The sequence below is a fragment of the Tenebrio molitor genome, chromosome 4 (genome assembly GCF_963966145.1).
Source record: "Tenebrio molitor chromosome 4, icTenMoli1.1, whole genome shotgun sequence".
Classification (NCBI taxonomy): domain Eukaryota; kingdom Metazoa; phylum Arthropoda; class Insecta; order Coleoptera; family Tenebrionidae; genus Tenebrio; species Tenebrio molitor.
This window is the reverse complement of record NC_091049.1, coordinates 6,799,306-6,814,070: the sequence shown is the minus strand read 5'-3', so window position 1 is coordinate 6,814,070 and position 14,765 is coordinate 6,799,306. Positions and strand designations below refer to the sequence as shown.

At 35.8% G+C, this 14,765-nt stretch overlaps 2 protein-coding genes across 3 annotated transcripts in view; one reads left to right on the top strand and one right to left on the bottom strand.

Annotated features, from left to right (window-relative positions):
* The window catches only part of plx (PTB_TBC1D1_like and TBC domain-containing protein plx), a 112,759-nt gene that overhangs the window by 59,880 nt on the left and 38,114 nt on the right, over positions 1-14,765 (top strand). The window lies entirely within an intron of this gene.
* LOC138128439 (low-density lipoprotein receptor class A domain-containing protein 3-like) lies at positions 12,801-14,764 on the bottom strand. Of its 2 annotated transcripts, none has more exons than XM_069044683.1 (5): positions 14,611-14,764; positions 14,321-14,528; positions 13,790-14,271; positions 13,661-13,738; positions 12,801-13,547 (listed from the first exon to the last, which is right to left on the bottom strand). In XM_069044683.1, exons 1-5 carry the CDS (start codon positions 14,663-14,665, stop codon positions 13,168-13,170), a joined length of 1,203 nt encoding a protein of 400 aa, XP_068900784.1. In that variant the 5' UTR covers positions 14,666-14,764; the 3' UTR covers positions 12,801-13,167. The 2 variants fall into 2 exon arrangements, with proteins under 2 accessions (XP_068900784.1, XP_068900785.1); XM_069044684.1 differs by having other exon boundaries at positions 13,661-13,748; positions 13,803-14,271.

Genomic DNA, 14,765 nt, shown 5'->3' with positions numbered 1-14,765 from the left:
ATTCAGAATAACATTCTACAATAACAAGTTAAAAAATAAACAGTCGTTTGTTTAATTTTCCAACGATTTTTTTAATTAAAAATTTTATTGCTCGTGAAACTCCTAATGCTGATGGTTAATTTCACGTGAGAGGGGTTGAAAGTTGAGAGAACAGATTGTTTGATGTCTGACGGAATGCCAAACGCCCACGCGTGCTTTCTCTTCACGTAATGTGCGTGATGTTAATTATGAAATAAATTATTAAATTAATTTTGTATAATGAATCGGTGAAGCTGATTTAATTAAAAATTTACCTATGAAATCGAATTTTATAGCGCTAATTGGACTTTATGAGTTTATAGGGTGAAAAGTAACACAATTTTGAAACGTATTAATCCTAATAATTAATGTAATAATGAAAATGTAACAAGCAATTCAAATTCAAACTGAAAAATAGATGGGGAAGTTTTAATAATACTTTATATATACATTATAAAAATAAAATTGTCATTTTACTGTGACTGCAGCAAAAGAAAATAAATGAGTTCATGTCCGATTTTTTTTGTGATCCGCTTGAAGATAAAAATAAATAATAGGTATATATCATTAAGAGTAGGTCTTTTTGTATTTCGCCCAGTTGCAACCTCGACTTCGTTTCGGTCTTCGATCTCTAGGAGGCTTAGCACAAAAAGACTCATGGCTTACTTAGAAGAACGAATTTCTACGGTCTCTTGTGGTTTTGTATTGTAATTAATCGATTATCACAAATATTTAATAATTCTGATTGTGGATTTATACAGGGTGTTTCTGAAATAAGTACATTAATTTTAACTGGTAATAGAACTCATCAAAAGGAACAACTTTTCTCTCTGCCATTTTGGCGAAAAACGTTTCGTAGTGGCTTAAAAAAATAGGAAAGATTTTCCTAAAACCGTTCATATCTCCAAAACTGAGCTACCTAAAAACGTGAAACAACCAGATTCTTACGAAGTGGATTTTTTGCTATACGGGTAGATTTATTTGAATTTCGATTTCGGCGTTAAAACACGATCTCTGGATGAAAATGGATGTTTTTTTCATATTAGCGCTGATCTCAATTAGCCATTGCAGTATTTAGTGGCGTAGGGTTATTTTAGTGAAAAATCTCTCGAATTTTTTTTTGGAATTAAACATCGTTTTTCGGCAAAATGGTAGATAGAAAAGTTGTTCCTTTTGACGAGTTCTATTACCAGTTAAAATTAATGTACTTATTTCTGTTACACGTTGTATGAAAGTTGACAAAAACTTGGAATCCAAATTATTCAATTTATTATAAATGGATTATATCGGGCCTTCAAATAAATACATATTTAGAGTAGGCGTAGGCGACATTCTAATTCTGTTAACAGTGTAAAGTAATTTTTGTAGGTAACCATTATTCTCCGGAGTTACATAGTAAGCTTTTTTCCAATTTCATATTGTCATATTCCGTGGAGGGGGAATAGGGAGAAAGCACTACAAAAATTAAAAATATTTTCTAACATAATTTTATTTCATTAAAATGTCAGACGTTTCTTGTGTCATTTTCTACGCTGGAAAAATGTTGCAAAACAATTGAATTTCCATAGGTTGCTCTAAATATAAATTTATTTGAAGGCCCGTTAGAAAGTTTTTATATTTTTATATTAAGCTTTTTCTTGCTTGTATAGGAACGAGTTACGGAATTGAAAAGTGTAAACTCAATCAATAATTCGTGGCACACATTTTTAAGATTTCAGCGGGCGGTGATTTTCTATATTTTCTCCAAACGTAGGTCAGTTGACAAATCCTTCAGATTTTGATCGTACCTCTTCATTTGTTATGATAAATAACAAATTAAAGTTTTCGGTTCATGTTATTATATTATTTCCGTAACTCTTTCAACGGTTTCTGAAATTCGTATTGATGATGGTCGTCCACTTCCCCTCCTTGGTTCTACACTTCCTGTTCCAGGAAATACTTGACAATTGATAAAGTTAAACGGCGCCTGATGGAGTGGGCATCGCACAGGAATTCTTCTCTGTAATATTAATTAATCTAATAGATAGCATTTGGTTTCGTTTCCATTAATTTTTAAGGTGAGCCAACTGCCAAGAATACTCAAAAACTTCCCGCCCAGGGGACAATACTGTATATATATATTGTTAGCTAATATTTATTATTTTAGTTTTCATTAAATTTGCTTTATCGAAAAACACGTAGAGATATGAATTTTACTTCAAAAACGAAATAAATATATCAATTACTCTGGGAAAACAAATTTTAAATTTGAATTTGTTTGTTTAGTATTTTTTCTTAATTTTTTAACTACTTTAGAAAGTAAGGTTTAAAAGTAAGTAGCTCTAGAATTTTTTGTTTTTGTAAATTTCCTTATTATTGCATGTGCAAGATGCAGTTTAAAAAATGTTACAAAAAAGGTAATGTTATGATAGTGTTTAATTTTTACCAAGAAAGAGCAAGAAACATACAGAGTGTCGATAAAAGAACGTATATCCGGAGTCCTGTGGAATTCGAATATATTTCATTTTTGCCGCTTTGTTGCATATTGTGGTACATAACACATAGAAAAACAAGTTATACAGGTGTCTCAGCTAAGATTTTCGAGCCTAATATCTAGGTTATTTACCAACGGATTTTTATGAAATTAAAGATACAGATACTTTAGACGGTGAGGATTCAATTAGTAATAATAGAATTACCTCAAGTTAAAAATAGTTATTTATGTTACAAGTGTTGAAAACGATCCATTGCTTTACGAACGGTAATATGGCGCGAGACGCAGTCGAGCGCTGTATGTGAGTGAGTAAAGCAATGGAGTTTTCACAAGAGTACCATACAATATTTTTTGTGCTGCCTTTTGTAATAAAACACATTTTTGAATCATTAACATAATAAATACATATTACTTCAACAAAATTATGTTGGTAATCAATTTAGCACTAAATATGTCAAATGTCAATCTGCCAGTGCTCGAATTTCAAATTCAAACGCAACTTTATAGCTTGCAAGGTCACCAACCGAAATTTTTATAAATAACTAAAATTAACACATTTTAGCATTTTCTAAATATTTACGAAGCACCTTTTGTTTTATAACATTAGAGACATAATTGTCTTTCAGTAATACTTGGTTTGCCACAATTAGTTTATTTTTTCTTGGCTTACATTTCTTGTTTGTCCATTGCAGCACTAGAGTTTTCTCATTTCCATTGCCGCACGCTAATCGTCCACTTAAAATGCCAATTGCAACTACGGCAGCACAAAAATGTAATTTTAACACATGTTTCCTTTATTGGCAATTAAGCGCAATTATTATTAGATTGTTAAATATTAAAAAATAGGTGTCTACACAAACAATTAACTAAATCACTCGTCTGATTCAACGAAAAGATTAGATTTTGTTGTTAAAAATTTAATCTAAATTTTGAAGGTATTTCAGCAGTTACCTTTTGAAACAATTAATTGATGAAAAGTCGCCAAGCAACATTTTGTACACCCCTTAAAATTTGTCAAAAGTGGGCGCGGCGCGCTTTATTAGAAATGCCAAATTGTGTAAATTTGTTGAAAATACTCTAAAAATAGACTACAATGGCAGAAATTTCAATATTGTTGAAGAAGGAAACAATTTTTGCCTATGGAGAGTATCGTAAGAACTTCAATAACACAGTTCGTTTTCTCGTGGAACATTATCCAAATGTAAACTTTACAAATTTTAAGGTTCAGAGAGTCGTCAATTTATTTGAAGACACCGGAAGCGTACGTTAACTAAATTACCTTGCATCCGCATAGTGTTTTAGTCCTTTATGGAAGAATTAAAGCATCCACTATAATAAATTACGTCCAAATGTTTTCTTTAACTTTGTAACAATTTGCAAGGTTAGAAAGATAAACGTCAAATATGTCAATGCCTTTGTGCGAAGAGGGGTGACCAAAATTCGGCGATATTGCGCGTTTGTTTCATACGCGTCTACGTTTTTGCATTTGCAGCCACGTTTGACACAGTTTTTTGCTTTTTTCTTGCAAACCAGACGTCTTTCAAGGACGAGTTTCTCCTTACAGCATTTTTTATTGACGATACATTTTTTGATATAAATCTTAAGTGTATCAACATTTTAAAAAGACATTTAAAATTACGTTTTTAAGACTTGGGTTATTGCATGAATGGGGTTTTGCTCTTCACCGTCTAAAATATGTGCATTTTAAATTTCACAAAAATCCGTTGGAAAATAACGGAGATATTAAGCTCCAAAATCTTAGCTGAGACACTCTGTATAAGTTCATTAATCACAGGTTTTTAATAAAGACTGTTGTAAGATGAAAAGTAATTAGAATGTAGAAAAATTGAAGAAAATCACAAGGAAAACAACTAAGACGTCGAAATCTCAATTGACGCTAAGATTTAATAATTTGACATTTCATTGTTGACATCTGATTTAACGGCTTCAGCGGTTCAACATAATAAAATTATACAGCCGCACAATTCCACAGGACCCTTGATATACATTCTTTTATAGATACTTTCTACAAGAAATCATATTTGAAAATACATAACAATATTTAAAAACGAAGTAATTTTTACAGAAACATTTAATATATTTCGTCGAATATTTTTTTAAAAGTACCGAATCAGCTGAAGAACATTTTTACGTTCAATGAATTATTTATTTTACATACATTTATTATAATATTTTTTTACTTCATATTTGTGCCTTGGGGCGCACTACGATACCCCTGAATGAAGAATATTTCATCCATAAAGCTTAGAACCTGGCGGCATTGTTTTGTTGAAAAGGTTTATTGTTGCTGACATTTTGTTAATATTTGCCCTGATGAACATTATTCAGATTTGAAATCAACAAGCAAATTCGTTTCGGCCAGCGTTTGCCCGTTTTCCCCAACTTTCTGCTGAAACTACTTTACCACATGTTTAGACAACTAAGAAAGTTCTTACCAAATTGATTGGTTTTCAATTGTTTGCAACGATACGATTTTATATTAAGTAATACTGAAAAGCTCCAAAGTAACTGTTATTGGCATAGAATGAGATTTTCTTTCGAAGAGGTAATGCAAAGTAATAACTAATAAATCAATGACAAATCCTTTACTCCTGGTTTAGTTCAGCTATAGTGTGTGGTAAATGGCGCGCCTATTTGGTAAATAGGCAACCAACATTACACAGACAAGTGGCTTTGTCCTGTGGTTAACCATCCTATTGTTATTTTTTGCATTACGTAATGATTAATTAATTCGGCCTGAATGCCGTATCACCGGATCTGTGGTGGGTAAGAACATAGTAATGATAATAATAGTTAATACGACGACCCAACAACTATGCTTCGATCAGCGAGGTGAAGCAACATCTAACGCGGTCAATGTTTGGATGGGTGGCCCCTAAGAAACTGCGTTCCCTTCCAGTGCATTGCCATTGCTCTATTACTTGGTTTCAGTGGGCATTTATCAGTTATTCGTAATGTTGAATGAATAAATTCCGGCCTTGATGTCATGTAAAAAGTCAGTGTACAAATAAACAAATGATAGTATATTATCTATACAAATAGTGATTTCAAGAAGGAATCATGAGCGTAATTACATGACAAAACAATTTGTAATAGTAAGTAAATCCTGCCTCGATGTCATGCACGTTTATAACAAAAGTAATAATATCCCTAAAGATAAATTAATCCGGCCTGAATGCTGTTTCACCTGATGTGACATAATATGCCAGAAACATTGACTGTGATTTTAAAAAACATTACAGTTTCTAACAATTTTTTATGCGGACATTTTTTGGTCCATTGCTGTGTACCAACGTATGAAAAAAGAGTGGTCTATGGAATCTTCCTTGAAGTGCTCCCGAATTAATTAAAACATGTACCTGTACAATTTAAACCATCCCCTGAACATTCCATTCTTTGCATTCTATTAGTTCATCACATTATTTTAGCAAATGAAATTGTCTGGAATTAGAAATTTTAGAATTGCAGCGAGATTTAGCAGATGTATTATCTGGGAATCGTGGCATAGCTATGCCACAAATTTTGCTGTTATTAGTTTAAATTCCATTAGTTGGGACATTAACAGTCGGATCTGCAACGATTAAACTAAATATGTTGAAGCGGTTGTCTGCGCACCATTAATAAGATACAGCGTCAGAACAAATAAACAATTTGAAAACCAAATGGAACACAATCATTTTTTGTTTGCAGCTGTACACAGTGATCAAAAAGAAAAGAAATCAGAGCAGGCGTTGAGAATTATCGGTCATGTCGTAGCGGAATTCTGTGCAAATAAGCGTTCAGTACATGGGCGCAGACAATTTGTGGTCTGCAAACGCTCATGAATTTTAGACGTTGGAATTATCATTGTCATTGTGCATCATTATTATCTGAAAATGGAGAAGATTTGTAAAATAAGCAACATTTTGCATTCGTAAAAATGGATGATTTACCAACTTTATTACCAATCGCGACGCTACTGGCAGCAAAGATGTGCTGATGTTAACCTTCACAGACGTTTACTGTAATTTTAAGCAACAATTATCCCAGAATAAGTGGTAAAATAGGTTTTACCATCGAAGATAAAGCATTAATTATTAATAATTAATTAATTTTTAATAGATTTTTCGAGAGGTAGGCAACCAATAAAACAACTGTGCTTAGCAAGTATACATATGCGTACGAGTTAACGTCAAACTTTTCGATAAAACAAAAGATGAAGTAGCACTCTTGATTTGTTTTCTTTTTCATCACTCGGTAGTCGGTATAGAAGATTGAGTTCGTTTTTGCAACAAAATGTTTTTTTTAGAAAACTCAAAATTTTTTCGACAAGTTTTGATTTGTCTATCACAGTTTCATTTTGTTCCAAATCGTCTGCCAAAGTGATGGTTTGTTTTTAACTACATGTTTTTCTTACAATTCAAAGGGGCACAGCGTCGAGGCCGCATTTATTTATCACGTCATCATAATCCCTTCGTATACAGTTTATACATATATAATTTATTTTTATAACGTACATCTCCTTTTTTTAAACGCGATTCCTGGCGGTGACCCATCCAAATTCTGACCGCAATCGATGTTGCTCAAGCTTACAAATCGAATGACGATAGCGTATTATTAAAAAAAAGGCACGGAATCGAGACAGGATTTTTTTATCATTACGGATATTTCTATCAAGTAACGATAATTCCTTTAATAATAATAATAATAAATTATCAAATTCATAATACTACCGTGCGATCGAAAATAAAAAAAAAATCGAGATTGCCATGATTAATACACTTCAGTTGGCAGCACGTAAAATTTTAATTCAAATGTCATTAGATGTCATTAATTACAATAGTAACTGTCATTCCGGACTTTCAAGGCACTTATCAACAACTTGCCTTGATTATTTTGTTTTTCCATCCCTGAAAAATAACGTGTTCAAAAACAGACCTGCCACAATTCCCGAATTAACGCAAGTAATTGCTGATAACTGCAATTTAATTGATGTCCCGACTTTGCGAAGGTCATTTGAAAACATGAAGCGAAGAGAGTAGCATTATGTTTGGAAGCTGAAGCCAGACATTTCGAGCATTCATTCTAATTCATAAATACGATTGGAGCTACCCATGATTCTTTTACAACCGACGGGTCACACATAATGCACACCTTTATGAAAATCAAGATTTAAAGAAATTTTAACGAATTGCCAACTGAAATTTTTGGTCACAGCCAACTAATTTTTTTTCGATTTCACGGTACTATTATTATGTGAAAGAAATTAAATAACACGATACAATAACTAGTTCACAAGAGAAATCTTTCAGCGTGGAGCTCCGTTCTTGTTTCATTTTATTTGCTACATCTGTTTCTAAAATAATACAAAAGATAAACACAAAAGTCTACATCCAATAATAAGTGTGTTTTGTTTGAATAAATGCGAGAATACACACGCACAAAAAGAAACATCCTCCAATGTTCCATCAAAATGGGTCTCGGTGAATGGAACGAAAAGGGACCAACAAAAACATTCCCAGTGCATTATTAACTAATAATAATAAAAAAGAAATCAATATCGCCACCGCTCCACTGCAGAGTTTACGGTAACAAAGCCAACAGTCTCGGGGAAAAGAAGACTGGTGTCGGAAATGGTCGTGTTAAATTTCGCTGGTCTTCAGCTAAACATTGCACCGCAACCAAACCCGCCCTTATCAGGATGGAAACACCATAGCCAGACAATCCTAGCTGCTCTACGTCATTTCCTGGGGTTGCACTGCGCCATTCCGGGGGCTTTTATTGCTCCGCAACCCCACGCAAACTCCGCACTCGACTCACGCCGCTCGAATTCGCAAAAGCTCCAAAAAGCCTGTTGCACCCGTTTTTTTGCACTTTTTTTGGACCGCCGCCAACAAACAACCGTCATACATCATCGTGGAAGGGGATCGTCGTGACCATTATCGGTCGTGTTTTATTGCCGATCTGTTTAAACACGCAATTTAAGAATAATGACGTCGAGGGGGCGGGGATGGAATCTTTTATTCTCGGACAATATCGAATCATGAAAGTGTTAGCGGACGAATCGATCCGTTGATTGGATTTCTTTTTGTCATTATCCCTTGTTTACTTCGTTTCGTTTTTATTTCACCACGTCAAGGTGAACGGAATCTTGTTTGGGCTCCCGCGCGACGCATCACCAAGAGGGAAAAGCGCGAAGTGTACGCCGGGGGTTGGGAAAATTGCAAATTTCGGTTTTAATCGAGGCGGCGGAAGAAAATTGGTATGGTGCCAAAGCTGGCTCCGCCTCCTGCAGATCGCCATCTCTCAGGAGCGGTGCTTTGACAGCGATTTTTATTGGAAAACGTTATGATACATTTGTCAGAATTGTATGGATTTAATTATGGGTTTTGAAAAAAAAAAAATCACAAGGCTTCTGGCTTTATTTCTCTGCATGTTTCTAGATAATATTCGACAAGAGATTATAGAGCGCACAGCGAGGGCAATAATTACGCGAGGGATGTAAAGACGCTTTTGCTACTTCACTCCCATAACGCTCCATGCAAAGTTCGTTCAGTATTTTTTTTATGACTCGAAGTAAACGTAATTATCAGTCACACCGTTGGTTTTCACGTTTTCTCCAAACCTAGCGATGGATTGTTTGGTCATGTCGTTGAGAAGCTGTAATAATGTCTTTACACATTAATCGCTTTGATTAAGTGTGAAGCCGGATTACGTCAAATGTAAATTGCCCCGTTGGGTTGTAAACGGCGCTTTAGGTGCTCCGTCTGCTGTTCATTCGTCTCCGAATGTGGCGGTTTGATCGGATTAGCGCGGCCATAAAACGATTTATTGCGTTTACAAAGTCGTTAATTCGATTAGAGAAATTGGACCGGTGCAAAACACATGTGCACCATTAATAGACCGATAAACATTCCTGCGAAAATAACGTTGCCGGTGGATTGTTCACCGATAAACACACGTCCGACTGTTAATGTCAACAACAAATTTACATAGGAGAAGATCAAAGTGGCTTCACAGCAGGACGTTCGACAATAGATCGAAGATATTTCAAATATATTAGAAAAAAGTAGCATAAAAAAATGTTACATACAGAGTGTGTATAAATGAATGTGGGGTCCTAGTGGGCGTTGAAAGTTTACCAACTGTTTCACCAGAAATCGAATAATGTTAGTACGATATGCAACCCTCGGAACAAATTGGTTTTACTGGTTGCCTGGCTTGACAAAATAGGTGCTTTACAAAGAGAATGAAATTAAAATAAAATAATGAAATGCATTATTGATAGGTCTCAACACTCTCGACAGATTACGTACTTCGGATACACTTAAGAAGGTAAATAACGTCAGTGGTTCAGTTAAAAAAGTGACAATGAAAATTATAGAAATGGCTCCATTTTGCTCTAAACATCTCACTTTCACTTTCTTATTTTCAAAAATATTTTGTAACATCTGTTTACTGATGTTACGACAACAGTTGGTAATCTCTTCTATTAACTATAGGTCTTCTTCGCCCAGTTGCCTTCAATCTCTGGGCTTAGCACAAAAAGACTCACTTCTACTCTTAATCTACTGTTTAAGAATAAACAGACCAGGAACGCAAGAAACAACAAATTAGGACTTCTAAAGAGAAAGTGAGGCTAAGTTGTGTTTGTGTGGTCAACTTGTGAATACATATTTGACAGTTTGCGATTAGTATATCATGATTTTAAACGAGGTGGCAAATTCAAATTTCAAAGCCATCTGCGATCCCACATACTTTTATATACATTTTTTAAATCGAATTCGAAAATTTTTTTCCACTGGAGCTGCCACTATAAAACAAAAATTTTAATTTTCTCGCAGTCACAACACACCTAGCTGCCCCTGTAGAACAGAAAACATTTCATTTTTGAACCACCCTAGTCGTATTAGATCTCCCAAAAAAAGAAACATTTTCTTCCTCTAAGCTTTTTGGCTGCATCTGAAATTCCTTCTTTCCAGTCCCGACTGGAAAGCTCTCATTTTTTGCACCTCGTTTTCTGTTTTTCGCTCAAAAGTCTTTCGTGCGGCACAGTCGTCGAATTTTAATGAACCTCGTGTTTCTCTCCTTTGCAGACTTCACAAACGCCACAGATGCAATTCTCGCGGTCCAGCGGTTTCACGGCACGGCTATAAAGTAGAAAAGAAACTAAACAGTCTCGAACGGTATTTCTTTGTGTTAGTTCATGATGGCGCCGCGATACTAAGTCATTCTTTTATTTGTGCCTGATTAGTTTAAAGTTACAAACGAAGACGGTTTTATATACTTGTTTTCACTTTTAGCTGAAGTTATTTATGAGCTTTTGGTGTGTGTTTCGATAGTTTTAATCGTAGTGTAGTAAATCTGGAACTCGTCTATTTGAAATATTGCTTAAAATGAGATCGATAACTGAAAATCGCTTTTCATTTGTGGACCGCAAGAAATTTGCGCAAATTAAAAAATACTACAAAAACGGTATAAATAGCCCAAAATTCTATTAAAATTCATCATTTTCAGATATACCATTCTCACCCCAAAAAATTATTGACCATTTGAAATGGGGCACTTCAAAACCGAATGCCCAAAATCAAAATTGGACAGATGTGCCACTCAAAAGAGAATTTTTGAGTAAAAACGCAAAAGAGAATAGTAAATTACTCAAACAAGCACGGGTAATGATGGCTATTACTCATGAGGTGATTTTGTGTTGCGAGACGAAGGCGAGTGACGTATTCTTCTGAGTGAGTAATAGCAATTACCCGCGAGTAAAATACTATACCTTTTCTACGACTATGAAATAAACTGATAAATAAGTTTCATTATGAGACAAACTGAAACTGACGTTTTAAAATTATTACTTTGCATACTTAATATGCATTGAAAATTTCGATTGGAGTTCATAGACGAGTTGCTATGATATTTCCTACTGTGAGTTTTGAAATTATTAAATTAATATTCAACAGGCCAGGGGTAATGAACCCTGTTAGCCAGTAAAAAATACTTTCATAATTACACTATTATACAATAGGAGTAGAAATAGTATATTAAAATATAAGTTGCAGAAGGTATCTATTCAAGCACGAATTTGAAATTCCGACACGAGCCGCGTAGCGGCGAGTTGAGGAACAAATGAGTGCTTGAAGGACCTTCTGCAACGAATCTTTTATACTATTTTTTCTATTTTGCCGCTATATACCATTTTATAAATTTAAAAAAAAAAAATTAAATGTAGGGAATTTTGCGGTGGTTGGTGACATTTTTTATCTGGGCATAATTTTAGCCGGCTGTGCAAAAAATTAATTTAAAACGTCAGATTTTTTTAATTTTCGCATTTGATGTTTGAAAATGAATGCTGAAGAAAGTTTATCACTAACGCCGCCGCAAATCAGGCTAATTGCACAAAAGACGTTAGAAAATTTACTGCCCGAGAACTCCAAATCCCAGAATGAAAATTAAACGTTTTGTTCATTGTTATTTTTATTAATTTGCTTTGTTCTTCTCTGCGAGATTTATTTTTTGACGTCTGTCAGTTGACACTTCACGCCACCAACATCAATTCAGTAAATTTTACTAGTCTATTCTAACACGCCAATGACCTATTAAAGCACTCAAATGATGTCATTTGGGTGCTAGAATAGACTTATTCTAAACGCAAAATAGAAAAAAACATTTTTTCTCCAACCGCCTTAAAATAGGTTACTTTTAATACCGCTTTTTTGTCGCTAAGGCAACACTTTTACCTCCTAGGATTAAAAGTACTTTTAATAACAATGATAAGATAATAATCATTCACCCGTGATGTTTTTGGAAAATGTCAAATTTGAATTACAAAATGGACACTCAATGTTTTTTAACAGAGACATTGTCACACATTGTCCAAATTTTTGAAAATTTTCGAATTAATTTAAGTCTTAATTGAACTGAAAACTGAGTCTTTCTGTTCAAATTCCAACCAAATTTGGAAATCAAAAAATTTGGACCAGACTTGGTCCCTTTCTAGAAAAATATTCATGGCCACATCGATAATTAATCTAAGACCCGCAGTTTTTTTGTGACAGGAAAACCGATATTCCGATACGCCTTAAATAAATGAGCCGCAAATTCAATTCTTCGATTTTTTTCCAACAGAAAGCTGCATTAAAAGCCTTCCATCTGATTAGATGATCCTGACAGGAGCTCAATGTCCCTTTTAAAACTTCACATTTTAATCCTTCCATTTAAACACGAAAATAAAATTAGTGCCAGTTCGGATTTAATGGTCTGGATCCGGACTCTCGGGGTCACGTAATTACACTGAAAAAAAGACACGTTTCCGCTTTTTTGCCTTTTTATTTACTAAAATATATAATTTTGATAAAATCAGTTTGTACTAATTTAAAAAATACAGTCTAGTATTGTCGCATCGATAAGTCGTACCTAAAAATACTACAAATATGTAGTTCTCCTATATACATAGCTCAACATGTTGTATAGTACAAACGCATAAACTTGCAACTAAGAGAAAAAAAATACTTGATATAATCATCATGAGGGTAAGCAGTCTTCACTGATTAGAAATGGCTTAAGTCATAAAATAAACAGCGAAAGATGAACGAAGGGGCGTCATGAAACACACCAAAATATAAATATAATATCGATAATACAAAGAAAACGGGAAGGAGGGAATGTGGATATGTTTAATTCTCCGTCCCGCCCCTCTCGTCGGGAGCGTTCAACACTTCCCGACTGGTGTAGGGGGGCGGGGGCTCGTTCAAGTTCAAACGAGCGTTCTGTGCACGGATGACGTCTATGTAAGATGGGGGATGGTCGTCCTCCGTGAACAGAAGAGGGTCGGAGACGTCACAGTCGTCGCTGATATGATTAGTGAGCGGTAATCTCGAATTATTCTGATATGTGTAGACATCGCACAACAAGGTCGCCTGATTGTGCAGAACGATATTGTCGATGTTGGATGGATTCGTGACTGAATGGTTCAGATCGGTCTTGCGGGCCATGAGCACCACTCGCGAGGCGAGAACCAGAAACAGCAGGATCACGAAGAGGATGCAAAGAGTACCTGCAACAAAATCCGATCGAGTGACATTTATTCAGCAGCAGACTGCACTTTCGACGTCAACGTTGTACACGACTGTACTACGATTGTTTATTGTTTTAAATGTCGATACTCACAAATTGTAATGAAGAGGTAGCGCGCCCCGTTAGGACTCTGCGTCACCGACGCCAACCCGTACTCCAGTTCTTCGTAGGCTGGAAGCAACTTAAAAAATTAAAAAGTGAGGTTAGGTAGTCCGGACTTACTATCTGACAGTACTTGGCAGCACTTGGGCCTGTTGGTGACGTTGCAGTTGGGGTCGTGGTGCCTGTCACAGCACCAGCTGGTGGGGATGCAACGGCCGTCGTCGCACTGGAGCTTGTCCTTGCAGGGGTCTCCGTGACAGGTCGCCTCGTCCTCGTCCGAGCCGTCTTTGCAGTCCGGCTTGCCGTCGCAGACGTAGTGCTGGATGATGCAGACCCCGGTCGAGCAGTGGAACATCTGTTCGCTGCAAAAGATCGTCTCTTGGATGACGGGTCGCTCCTCCACCAGGGGTTTCTCGTCCCGGACGATCACCTCCACCACAGCGAGCAGATTGTACTTGAGACTGATGCAATAATATTTGCCCCTGTCTTTAGGCTTGAGCGGCTGGAAGCGCTTGACCGCCTTGTTCATCTCACTGGGTTTCAAAATTGAATACATTTTTTTATTGCTTGTACTGTTGGCAGAGTCGTATTCGCGCCAAAATCTACAACACTAGGTGTGAGTTGGGAGGGTCGCGACCGTCCACGGCCTACCTTAGATCGTTTGTTTGCCTTATCCATGATATCTGAAAGTCGTAATAATCACTGTTGGTTTCGGAAGACACTAGATCACAGAGTAATGAGAAGTTCGCTCCTGCTTTCTCTTCGACGACTGAAGGCTCTTCAGCGACCGAGGACGACACAGGAATGAAGTAGTCTTCGGTGCATTTGATTATTTTTAAACTGAGTTCGCCGGAATCACCTGAAATAGAGTCGTCGAACTTACATAACCTCAAATTCTCATCACAACAACGACATACGGCGTGACGCCGAAACCAACTTACATCTTATACTAGTTAAAAGACCTAAAATTAACAGATACCCCGAATTGTGATACATTTTAAAGCATTTTTCTCAAATTTGTTTAAAGGAAGCCATTTTTACGTTTCTTTTGACATTTGTAACAACAATATGGCGACGCGGCTGTGATTAAGGTCAC

What these genes read in the sequence shown, in the direction of transcription:
- LOC138128439 (XM_069044683.1), bottom strand. Translation starts at nt 14,665, where the DNA reads ATGTATCACAATTCGGGGTATCTGTTAATTTTAGGTCTTTTAACTAGT. An exon ending in TCTTTTAACTAGTATAAGAT is followed by an intron (nt 14,529 to 14,610) that starts GTAAGTTGGTTT and finishes ACTCTATTTCAG; the next exon opens with GTGATTCCGGCGAACTCAGT. An exon ending in AGGCAAACAAACGATCTAAG is followed by an intron (nt 14,272 to 14,320) that starts GTAGGCCGTGGA and finishes CTAGTGTTGTAG; the next exon opens with ATTTTGGCGCGAATACGACT.